Source organism: Haliaeetus albicilla, chromosome 8, assembly GCF_947461875.1.
Source record: "Haliaeetus albicilla chromosome 8, bHalAlb1.1, whole genome shotgun sequence".
Taxonomy (NCBI): domain Eukaryota; kingdom Metazoa; phylum Chordata; class Aves; order Accipitriformes; family Accipitridae; genus Haliaeetus; species Haliaeetus albicilla.
Genome location: NC_091490.1, coordinates 204462 through 216759, shown reverse-complemented (window position 1 = coordinate 216759; position 12298 = coordinate 204462). Strand labels below are relative to the sequence as shown.

At 39.2% G+C, this 12298-nt stretch overlaps 1 protein-coding gene across 2 annotated transcripts in view; it reads right to left on the bottom strand.

Moving 5' to 3' along the window:
* Nucleotides 1–12298, bottom strand: part of SLC44A5 (solute carrier family 44 member 5) — a 108445-nt gene that overhangs the window by 13264 nt on the left and 82883 nt on the right. For both annotated transcript variants that reach the window (XM_069788371.1, XM_069788373.1), the window contains exons 9-15: nucleotides 11589–11672; nucleotides 8900–9012; nucleotides 8339–8470; nucleotides 6329–6428; nucleotides 3462–3554; nucleotides 2424–2511; nucleotides 935–1197 (exon numbers count right to left, since the gene is read on the bottom strand). In XM_069788371.1, coding sequence (XP_069644472.1) covers nucleotides 935–1197; nucleotides 2424–2511; nucleotides 3462–3554; nucleotides 6329–6428; nucleotides 8339–8470; nucleotides 8900–9012; nucleotides 11589–11672 — 873 coding nt within the window. The remainder of the gene's footprint in view (nucleotides 1–934; nucleotides 1198–2423; nucleotides 2512–3461; nucleotides 3555–6328; nucleotides 6429–8338; nucleotides 8471–8899; nucleotides 9013–11588; nucleotides 11673–12298) is intronic.

The window sequence follows — 12298 nt, the reverse complement described above, 5'->3', positions numbered from 1 at the left end:
ATCTGTCAGAGAGAGGAACAGGATGAAGCCATTGGTGCTGTTGGTGTTTGTGTGAGTGCTGTGTGTGTCTGCCTGTCAATCCGTGTGGCCAGCTGTGTATATATGTGTTGTATACATGTATTTGGGTGTGTGCACCTACTGGGAGTACCTACTCAGCCTTGTAATTGGTTGAACCTGGGGGCATGAAGCTGCAGCAGCCTTGCCGCTATTGGGCTACCGGATTCAGTCTCCCCCTAACAATAACATTTTCCTGATTGTACTGGTTTTGGATGGGCTAGAGTTAGTTTTCTTTCATAGTAGTTTGTAGGGTGCTATGTTTTTCATTTGTGATGAAAACAGTGTTGATAACACACCAATGTTTTAGCTATTGCTGAGCAGTGTCAAGGCCTTTTCTGCTTCTGACCCCACCCCACCAGCGAGCAGGCTGGGGGTGCACAAGAAGTTGGGAGGGGACACAGACAGGACAGCTGACCCCAACTGACCCAAGGGATGTCCCATACCACATGGTGTCATGCTCAGCAATAACAGCTGGGGGGAAGGAGGAGGAAGAGGGGGACTATTGGAGTTATAGCATTCATCTTCCCAAGTTATTGCTACGCGTGATGAAGCCCTGCTGTCCTGGAGATGGCTGAACATCTGCCTGCCCATCGTAACTAGTGAATGAATTCCTTACTTTGCTTTGCTTGGGTACACAGCTTTGCTTTACCTATTAAACTTGTCTTTATCTCAACCCACAAGTTTTCGCACTTTCACCTCCCCCATCCCATTGGGGGGGAGTCAGCGAGTGGCTGGGTGGGACTTGGCTGCCTACCAAGATTAAATCACAATGCTGACTGATCTTTTTCATTTGATATTCCAAGTCTGGCTTCCCTAGATGTAAAAAGAGCACTTGTTGGATACATGACAAGGCTCACATCCAGCTCCACAGTCTTACCGTATGGCTCGTCCAAATGAAGAGAAGAGTGGCCACAGTGGAATATCAGCTGGTTTCCGAGAAGCCCAGTAATAAGAGGCAAAGGCACCAGCAAGGGTACACTGACCCAGTGCAATTGCAAAGTTCACCAGCCACAGAAAGACAAAGGCATTGGCTAACTGGAAGATGAAGATGTACTTATGGTACAGGCTTTCTCCCCCATAAAAAGCAAAAGTACACTGAGCACCCGGACACAATTTAGTCACATTGGTTGTGTTAAAAGTCTGTAAAGAAAGAAAAATAAACGTAATGATAAGCAATGAATTCTGTGTACACAGTCTCTGAAGTTTAGCAGCTTAATACAAACAACATAATTCTGATTGATGTTTCATTACTTCATTCAACACTGCACTCCACTCCAGTACTATGTAACCTGTTTAGGTATTAAGGATTCATATTAATGTCTTATGCAGGTGCTTAACTTTAAACTATGCAGTTAGAAAACAGGGCTGTTCACCACGTGCCTGAAACCCACATAGATGGAATTTGAATTTCAGAAATCTACTTTTAAGGTACATAAACACTTCAGTTTCGTTAAAGAAAACCTGCTCACATAAAAAATAAATAAATATTTACTTGAAAACCAGAGGCCAAATCTGCAGTTTGGATAAATCACCACAGTAGAACTGAAATCAACTGACCTATGCCATTTTATACAAGCTGTGGATGTGGTCACAACTTCCCTTACCTATCGCAGAGTATTAAAACAGGAGTAGTCTTTACATTGAATTACTTCTCCCTATTTCTGTTGTTCATTTCATGTGTTTGCTCAGCTTGGGAATGAAATAAACCCAGTCAATTTCTAATCCCTTTCTTTTTTAGTGTTCAGACAGCAGCAGGGTGGGGAATTGTTTGGGATATACATAACCACAGCAGTACATTGAAATTTAAACACCTGAAAATAACCCTGATACAACATTTGATAAATATTTCTAGTTTTGAAAAAATACTTAAATTCAACCCTACAGTCAAGTCAAAACATTTGACTGAAGACAAAATTTAAAAAAAAAGACATATTTTTGGAGCTTCATAAAGGTCATTGCTGTGCCAAAAGAAGCTAAGCCTCTGCTTCAAAACATGGCTGGTCCTTGGACAAGTTTGAGGCATAGCTTTCTAAGCCTTCCATTGCCTTTTGAGGACCACAAATTAGAATCCTCATGAATTCAAGAACACCCTTCCAAATAAACCTGTATTTCTATGTCTTCCTTTCTCACTCTGTAAATTAGAACAGTTAATATTTACCTGCCTCACAGGACAGTTTAGCAGAAAAAATAATGTATGTCTATAAATTGCTTTGAACAAAGAAATGTTATCTGAACACTATTTTCAGATTTAACATGAGGAATCATTACTTAAAATATGCACATTTTCTACTAGCACTGCATTTAATAGTGATTAAGAAATGCAATTAATATAGATCTTACTATAGGTAAATATTTGTTACACTTACCTCTGGGTCACAAGTCAGGTTTGCATACTTGCACAGTGTTTGATTAGCCATTACTTTATACACAGGTTCTCCTGATGTAGCCAGAAAACTGAATGAAATATTTTAAGGACAAATCACAGAACTGTAGGCTTTGAGCAACTTAGGATTCTGCAGTGGGTAACCACGAGCTCTAAAGAACTTGTGCAGATAACAGAAAAACTGCTCTTGCTATGCAGAGACACGTATGAAGGATTGATAGACAAGACTGAATACTCTTAATTACTTAGAGAATTAAGGCAAACTCCATCCTGGAGCTGTAATAACCCTTGACCAGAATGGGCAAGGGGAATAACCTTGAAAGTTGACTCAGTCTCTCCTGCACATCTACCTTTGACGAGGCAGATTATGCATTAGTTCTTTGACAGTTCATATTTTGGTGGAAGTAGACACATAGCATAAGGATAAATTAACATTGTCCTGAACTGCAATAACTGACCCTCTTTGCATGTGAAAGAACAATTTGTTTTCAAAAAGCAGTTTTCCCCTTTCTCATACCTTGCCAAACCCTTGCTGTTCTGGGAACAAACAGACAGTGGTTGTTGTTACGCAGTTTAGAGAGGATTCAGTGCACTGTATGTTCTCTCACTCCTTTCTTATACTATTCTGAACAAAACACACCTGGAGTCCACCCCACCCCTAGCTAAGAGACCATTAACATCAGGCCTATAGAGCATGCAGCACATTAAAGGCCATATTCACTCTTTGCTGAGGGCCCTTTTTTACCCCTTAAAGTCAACCTTATGTAGTACACAAGGCCTTGTATGATCCCCCTGCCTTGGCATGAATTTTAGTCCAGTTCTTTTTAATGAAATTAAATTCACCATCTGATTTGTACATCACATGCAAATGTGCAGTGAGGAAGAGTGTACCAGTGCAGCAAGAGCTAAGTGACCAAACAGCCTTCTTAATGCTGGTCTGGTTAAGGTGAAATAGCAGAGAAGTATCTAGTCTTGCAGACCAGAAGACTGTTCCTCCAGAGGTACACAGGCAGAAGGATACACAGCTGTCACAGCCCAGTAGGAAATACAGATTGCAATGAGTATGAAGGTGACGATTGGGTAGAACAATGTAGACATTATATAGCCAATAGCCCTATGAAAGAAACAAAACATATCAGTAAGCTACAACAATTTAAGAAGCAAGCTTTTTATCAGTTCTCTTCCAGCATCATCTTTTTTACTTTGAGCTACTTGTTGATACTGGTAGCATAATCTAGTGCTGGGATCTCAGAATAGTGCAGGTTCTTTCTTCAAATGTCTTCACATCTTCACTTTCTCATTTCTACCACTCCACCTTTATCGGCAGCACTACAGTCAAGTTTATCCATTTGCCATGTTCAAGACTACCTTCTACTTTCTCCTTCTCCATCACTGCTTCAGAGATCCAGCTCTGTCCAGGTCACAAACCCATTTCAATCACACCTCCTGGCTGACTGCTGCAGACATTACCCTTTATTTCCCTGTCCGACTCTGCTCAGCTCCTATGCTCTTCCTTCAGCTCCTACACATCTGAAATTACCTCTTGCTACTTTGTATTTGAGGACTCTGTTCCCAGCCCCTTTCCTGCCTTAAGTAGTAACTATTTTGGGACAGGGACATTCACCTTGTCTTTGTAACGCCAGGACATGCTAACACTTTCCTAGGACTATGTGACTTCCCTTGCATGTGCCATAACTGAGTGGTGCTTGCCTTTGGCTGTTGGCCGGCAGAAAGAATAATGGCTGTTCACTGTTGACAGCTTAGAGAGCTCCTTTTAACATCAAGGCTGATGTCTTAGAGGCTCACATTCTATTAATACTTCTTGTGGCTAGCATGCAACTCGTGAGCCTGAACTTGAGCGTGCCAGTTCCTACTCTGCCAGGGACGACTCCTCTGTAAGAGAGTCGACGCAGCCCCTCTGGGTAAACTCGCTGCAGCTATCTCAGACGCGAACACCTCCAGCTGCATATCTCACTGGATGTGATTTCAGAGAGCGTGTGTTTTGTTCACTGAAGTTTGCAGGTTCATTCTCTTTACACTCCTGCCATCTACCTCTTCCTGTTACTCTAAATTTTCTTTCCAGTGACCCTGTAAGCTTATCACAAGCCTTTTTGTCTCTTAGTATTTCCTACAGTATTTCTCCTATGACCTGTGGCACTTCTGATGCTATCGGTTTTATAGGAGGCAGTTTCCAGAATGTAAAAGGAGACAAATTTACTCGGTTCCTGCTGCTAAGCTAGTAAATGCTGGGGGGGGGGGGGGCGGAATGCAAGGGAACTGTTGTGTGCAATCAAGAGGTGAAGAGCAACACGTCAATTACTGTCTGAGTCTAGAGTTGTAAAAGTCCATTAAGAGTCACACAGGAGGACACAGGCTTATGCTGTCTGAGAAATAATCACTATGTATTAGAAGTGTTCAGCAGTTAATGGTAAGCCTCTCAGTTACCACTAAGACCACGGACAGTTACTCCAACAAACTGACTAACAACTGTTAATTATTTCTAACTATGGATTTCAAGTCAATTATTAGCATTGTAATATTTTTGAAAGAGTAGTTAAAAGGTATTGAAAAATGTAATTTGATTTCCAGTCATTAGCAGCTTATTTTGCACCTTCCTGAATACAGGGCATGGTCTGTTAGGTTTACAGTAATTACATACAGTGTTTCACCTCATGCATTATGCATGAGAGTAAAAACATCACCCTCAAGTGACCTTTCCATGCTGTTGAAAAACTACAGAATGTTATTAATTCTCAGCAGCAAGTTTATGAACTTTCTGAAATCCTTCTACCTGTCAAGGTTGTGAACAAAAGTGTTGCAGTGTTTAAAAGTGTTACTGAATTTTAATGAACAGGAATTAGAGTACAATTTAGTGCTGCCAAAATTAATTGCTATGCTCTAATTGCACAGTAGCATAAGACAGGAAACAAGTACCTGGCTGAATGCAGAACTTCAGTATTTCTTAATCTCATTACAAAAATCCCAAATCCTGATTCCTGAGAACCACAATGTCAACAAAGATGGCAGAACACTACAAGCAAGCGCACACAGATAAACTCAGAGCTAACTCTATGTGCTCTAACAGAGCTCTGCTTCCAAGCCTTATCAGATCTTAGCCTATTTGCAATGAAATCCAAGGGCCTGATGTTTTAAGTCCATTTCTCCTTTGTTATATTCCCATTTTTTTAAAAAAATGAACTAAGTGTTGGCAGTGTGTAAAACAGGAACCACTGTGAACAAAGTCTATGCAGATTTCAGGAAACACAAAATGAAGAGGTCTCCTAGGCCTTCAACTCTCATATCCTGCTCTGCTTTCTTCTTTACTCAGAGCTGAAAAGAAGTATCTTGGACTGCACCATATTACAATGTCTGGTCATGGAAGTCTCCTTTTCTCTCTGCAGATTTATGCATGTCCATGCAAAAGTTTGACTGGAGCCAGAAGAATCCAGTCTTTCCTAAATAAAAGCCACAGCCAAAACACCACCAATCCTCTACCACTAGTAAGTCACTCTGGAGGCAATCCAATGACAGAGCAAAGTTGGCAGCTATAGGTCCCAGGCTCCTATTAACAGTGTACCACACTTAGCATTTCTGCTGATAAACTTTCTTGCACTGAGGATACGTGGTACGACTAACAGTATATGTACTCTTCAGGCAGAGAGCTGAGAGGTAAGAAATGTCTTACTGCAAAGGAGAAAGCTCTTATAAGGACAACCTCATTAACAGAGAACTGGCAATCTTTATACTACCTGTTCGGCTCAACAAATCCAGTGTTGTACTTTAACCCCCAACTTTCTGCCCTTGGTAGTGCAAGATGAAGCTCAAGAAGAGTGTACTCTAGGGATCATTTAATAAAATTAAAAATATATTAAAATTAGACAAACATACCTACTACCTTCCTTCAACAGTGCAATAGCAATCCGGATCCGATTCCTTAGGAAGATCAGCATCAGTATGATTATGACCTCAACAACACAAAGTATTATCACTGTAAACAAACAAAAAAAGTTAGATTTATCAAGAATTGAACCAATATGCTGCCTCTGTAAATCATACAAACTTGCTCTGAGGTCAGAGAGCTGAGAGCACCATGTCCCAGAACATTTCCTCTCTTAGTTATGAGCAGTGTTTGAATCATAACCCAGATCTGGTTTAAAGAGTCTGCTTCAGTCTGATTTCTATTTGTGTCAGTTCAAAACCTACTTCTGCAGTAGGAAGTGAAAAAATTCTCTGGACTTCATCTAGAGAAGACAGAGTCTTTAATGCCTGAAGCACATTGCCTCTGACTCTGAAACGTATCTATTAATTTTGGGTGCTTCAGATGGTTAAACAACATTTAAACCAGCTCAGCAGTTGTGGATGGTTGTACACAGCAGGATCTGTCTTCTCCAGCTGAAACCAAGAAGTTTTGTGGAGGGAGAGGAAGACAGGACAATAGTATCCCTAAGCCTTGGCTTGTCTGGAGTTTTGCAAAAGGACATGGGAATTAGCTTCAGGTCCCACAGCTTAGACATAGTCTCAGAATCCAGACCTAAATAGTCACAGATGATGTTAAATTGCGATCCCAAGTATTATCAATAGCCCCGGCCATCAGAACTGCAGGTGGCAAGTGACCACTGTGGTGCTTAGAGCCACAGACTTCGTTCAGAACAGTTTTTCTTACATGCGTTTCAGCACCTATTTTCTATATGGTTCCCCATGAAGGAATGCATAATCAGGTTTCTTTAAAGTTGGTCTCATTCCAGTTCAGCTCTGTTAACTTAATGTAGCTTGTCCCAAACATTGTGAAACAGGAAAGCAATCTCAGTACATGATAAGTTCTAGACTAGGACTAAGAGGATCTACGTTTTCTTCAAGGATATTTAACTGCTTTGCTGGGTGACTTTGGAACAGTAATTTTATTCCTGAGTACCTCAATTTACTCATCTGAAAGTGACACTGACCTCTAGATAAACTATATATTGGCTGCTAAGAATCAGGCAGGGGAAGAATTTGGAGAGTTACAAGGAAAAACATGATAAAGTCCTAATACTCTCTAGGGATAGCATACTAAAAAGCTCTGCCTCAACAATATGCAGAAGATGCCTCATGAGCTCGATGATCCAACATAGACTTAAATGAAGACACAAAGCAGAGAGAGGAGATTTAAGCAGTAAACTACTGCTCTATTAATTTAGCTACCAATAAGGAGAGACAGTGGTTTAGGTTATGTCCCATTCATCATCAGTTAGTGTCTGTGTGCCTTCTAATAGAGCAGCAACAGCAGTGCAAGTAATATTCAACAGGTATTTGTTCTCTCTTCCGTCCCTCCTTCCCTGGGGAGGGATGTGTATACTGCAGGCTGTCTTGCTGCAGTAGGATTTTGGTTTAAACACACTGCCCTTGTAAGAGAAGGCAATGAAGCACTTTTGAAAATAAAGGTGATGAAATTTGTGATGGTTCATTCTAGAGTCTTAGATCAGCCTCCAAGAAAATTCAGTGACCTGAATGTAAACAGTTCTACAAAGAAGTGTAGAGTTATTAATCTCATTTCTGGGGCCCTCAAACAAGGAGAATAAACAGACTGGGAGAGAAAAATGCCCCTCCTTATGCAACTTCATCAGGACGAACTTAGTTATTGCCTTCTACTCCCCCATTATGAAGACTGAACACACAGGAAGTGGAATGCTAATAACACAAGCATTTTTCACTCTCATCACTAGTGCAATTGCATTATCTCCCCTTACAAATATACTAGTCTCCTTGCAAAAAGTATCTTGCACAATGCAAAGAAAGAGAATTCTGCTTACTTCTCTGAGTGAGAAGATTTAACAAAACAGAAACTGTAGCAAGACAGTGATTGATTGATTGATTCTCCTGAATATCCATTAACAGATTCCAAGTTTAAAGGGCACTTACTAAATGCTAACCATGTTTGCCTCAGTTGCAGGTACACTCTGAAGTCTGTCTGGAATCCAATGTCGTAAACAGTGAGGTCAGATCCAGGTATTCCTTTAAGATGATCATACTCCCAGTAACAATGCCAGATGCCTTTTAAAAAAACAATCAATATAAAATGAGTGTGTCTGAAGAGTGCAAGGACAAGCTCTTTAAAAAAATCTTTTACATGCCAAGTGTTTTGTCCTCAGCATGTCTGGTAAGCAAAAACCAAAAATGCATTACTGTGAGACTACTCAATTATAACATCACATATATAGAAAAGAAGTATCAGTACACGTGAATACAGACTAAGCATACTGTGGGTAGATAATTCAGGTTACTACCTTTGGTGCTAAGTATCAGCACAGCTGGATTCTTACTAAATTTCACTGCCATTTAAGCCCTTCTCACTTAACTGTGTCTAAAACTAGGCATTAATTCTCCCAATTGTACAATTTAATTGATGTAATTACTGATTTTCCTTGCCCAAACTTAAGCAATAAGGAAAAATAGCCTCAGAGGCTAGAAGATTACACCTACCATAACCTATAATTCCAATCACACCAAAGATGAAAATCCAGAAGAGGACCCCAGCCGTGAACCTCAATAACACAAGGAAGAGCAGACTTACTATCATTGCAATGAACAGCCCACTAGAAAGAAAAGAAACAGAAATACAGGGAAAAAAAGTGTGAGAATCTTCACTTTCTTGCATGCCTGTTTCTCCAAATAAGGGTCACTTCATCTCACGTAAGAGAATGATTTGTAAAAATGTATTTCAAAATCTTACTTACAAAATACATCCTCCTGGCTATTATCTGCTATTAGAAACAAATAGCTTATATATGATGATCTCACAGGGCAGAGCCAGAAATGTTTGTATACACTAGGTTCTCAGGTTGGCTCAATGGGACTAGTACAATGCCTTTTTGGTCATTTACAGAAGCTGAACAACTCACTGCCTTTTCAGTCCATGGTCTAGTCTACAGTTCAGAAAGTTAAACTGGAGGAACAACCATATGTGGGGAGGTTGCTGTTTTATGTCCTCCATTAAAAATCCCTGCTTGCAACTAGTAAAGTATTATTCTAGGAGTTTTCCTAGAAAAAAAGAATTAAATTTAGAAGTAAAACCAGTGACTCTTTCTACCCATCAGAAGAGGAAATGATCAGGGTATGGTGATGCATAAAAAGAAACTGTTAAGAGCTATAAATGGGGACCCTAGAAAAGATATGTACAGTGTCTTCCCCTTATCAAGTCTGCGGTAAGGAAATACTTGTTTTCATTTCACTCCCAGAAAGCAAGTCAGAAAGTAAAAAATGACTGCAAAAGGCCTTTTTACTCAGTGAGGCCTTCTAAAGCAATGTGAATAAAGCAATGTGAATAATAATCCCATCCAACAAACATCCAGCTCAGATGCTCCACATAACATTTCATTTCTCAGAATTTTTACTAGGTGTTACATCAGAATTTTGTATTAGTACAGACCCCCCAAAATTTAAAATGTCTTGTTGCTTGTGTTCAATAACTTCTCTTCTGAACTTTCCCAACTTATTTAGCCAGTTACCAAAGATAAAAAATGGGTCAACCTGATCATAAACAATCAAAACCAGATGTTTTGGGCAAACTAAGCCAGATAGGCAGAGGGACAAGAAAAAGAACATCAGCTTATTTAGTTAAACCTTTGTAAGCTCGTCTTAAGTCCCAGCCCTTTAAAGACTTTGGAGCATGAGGTATTTTCCCTTTCTGAATAGCTTGTTTGAAATTCAGAATGTATTCTTCAAAAAAAGTTGTCGTTTTGGAGCTTATGAGACTATTCTTGAAAGCAGTAAAGTTACCTTTATCTAAAGTTATCTTTAGATATACATGAGTCCTAGTAACACCAAAACTGAGTACATGGTAACAACTGTCCTCAGTAGACTGAATTCCTTAAACTGAGGCTTGAAAGCAGCTGTTCTTTTGGAGTATGCTGCAAACACTAGAGCAATTCCATATTTGATTTTTAACCCAGCCTCCTTTCATTATCAGGCCTTCATTGTCATCACCAAAACTCTGGCACTTAAATATGTTTGTCCAGAAATTGTTTGATGTATGCTACCATTTGGTGAGAAGTGTGAAGAAAATTCTATCCAATTACTTTAAAAGTAGCAACAATTCCTTACAAAAATATGATATTTGAAATGTGGGAACTGGCTTTAGTATTTAGTATTTCTGTTAAAAAAAAGGTCAACTCTCTCTCCAGCCTATCTGTTCAGTGGTATCTCCTTTGAAAGAATCTGCACCATAAGCCTGATTTCAATAAGAGATCTAGAGGGAACTGAGCTTGCCAGTTGAGTTTCTTGCCACTGACTATTGTGAGCACAGCAGTAGACTATGAGAAAGCTGTCCTCCTGCCAGTGACTGAACACCTTTAAAAGCTGACAGCTTCTGTTTCTGAACTGCCTAATTCTCCATACTAAGTTTATTATCTAAAGTTTATGTATTTATTGTTGTGGATTTGCATTCAGGCTTGAACTATGTATGCTTAGTATGTGCATGCTATAGGCTCTCACCTGGCAAAGACTTCTGCTCCTGTTTAAATCAACACCCTGATCCATCAAAAACAATATTAATGGGCTAAGAATGCACATATACTTATATATTTGCTTCAGCAAAATAGCTACTTCTTTTATTTCAGTGCTGCATTTTTTACTAATTAGTGATTACTGAGTATTAATTACAAGATAAAGTTAATACTGTTCAATACTTTTTGTTCTTGATGTTGCTTTGCCTGCTGCATTGGATTTATGGATTTATATTGGATTTATGGATTATAACGGATTTAACTATATATTGCTAGTAGGAATTTAGAAATTGTGTGTTTTATATATATACTAATGACACTGAGCAACGGCAATTGATTTGAAAGCCTTCTTAATTAAGATTTTTCAGTTTTGGAATTACCACGCAGATGGGTCCTGCAACAGAAGACAGTACCTCCTGGTTTTCTGCCTAGTAGGATATTAAAAAGCTATTCCAGATCAACTGACACTCTATGTATGTATGCTGTGCTACCCTTACCTCATGTACAGCACCATAACAACATTATTATCATGTGATGAAAGGAAATCACAGTTGCTCCTTGAATTTCAAAGTAGGACTGGTAACAAACATATACATGATCTATTTTTTAACTCCCTGCACACTCCAAAGTGAGTTTGGAAAAAATAAAAATACCCACGAAAATCTTACATTAAAATCCAATACCAAGAAATGGCATAGTCTTCAAAAATTTTCATTCCAACTGATCTTGCATCCAGGACATTATTGATGCCGCTGAGAAAAGACAAACCAAAGAAAAGGTTCCTTTAGGTAGAAAAGCAGAATTTATCTGAACAACAAATAGGCTTAGTGAAACAATTTGAAATATCTTTGCTAGTGATAAGAGTATATTACTGTCCTCCAGCTCCAGTTCTGTAACCAAACCAACATCAATCAGTTATGCTAAAGAAAAAAAATCTGTGTAAAAACGTCTATACAGCTCCTTTATTAAAGCTTTATTTAAAAAGCTTTATGAGTACTATCACCAGATATAATTGCTTATTACGTTACAAGAAAAGTGTATACTAATATGATCTGCAATGTACCAAGAGCCAAACAGTTGTGATTCTAGAACTGCTAATAGCAGAGAAGCAGAAAACAGCTCAGTGAAGCAAAAGGTTGACTTTATGGAACTGTTTTCCTATCCAGCAAAGTGCTTGTTCATATTAAAGTTTTCCTAAGAAGAAATGAAGGATCTTCTTATCAAAGAACAGACAATGTAGTTGTAGATGGGAACCTAATAAGGTGCAGGTGTTATCAGTGTTGGTAAGGTGCTAGAATGTGGTAGCCTTGGGTCAAGAGGTAAGAAAAGGTACCCTTGTGCTCCAGACAGGCTGAGGACTGACAGCAGCTGGAAAAGA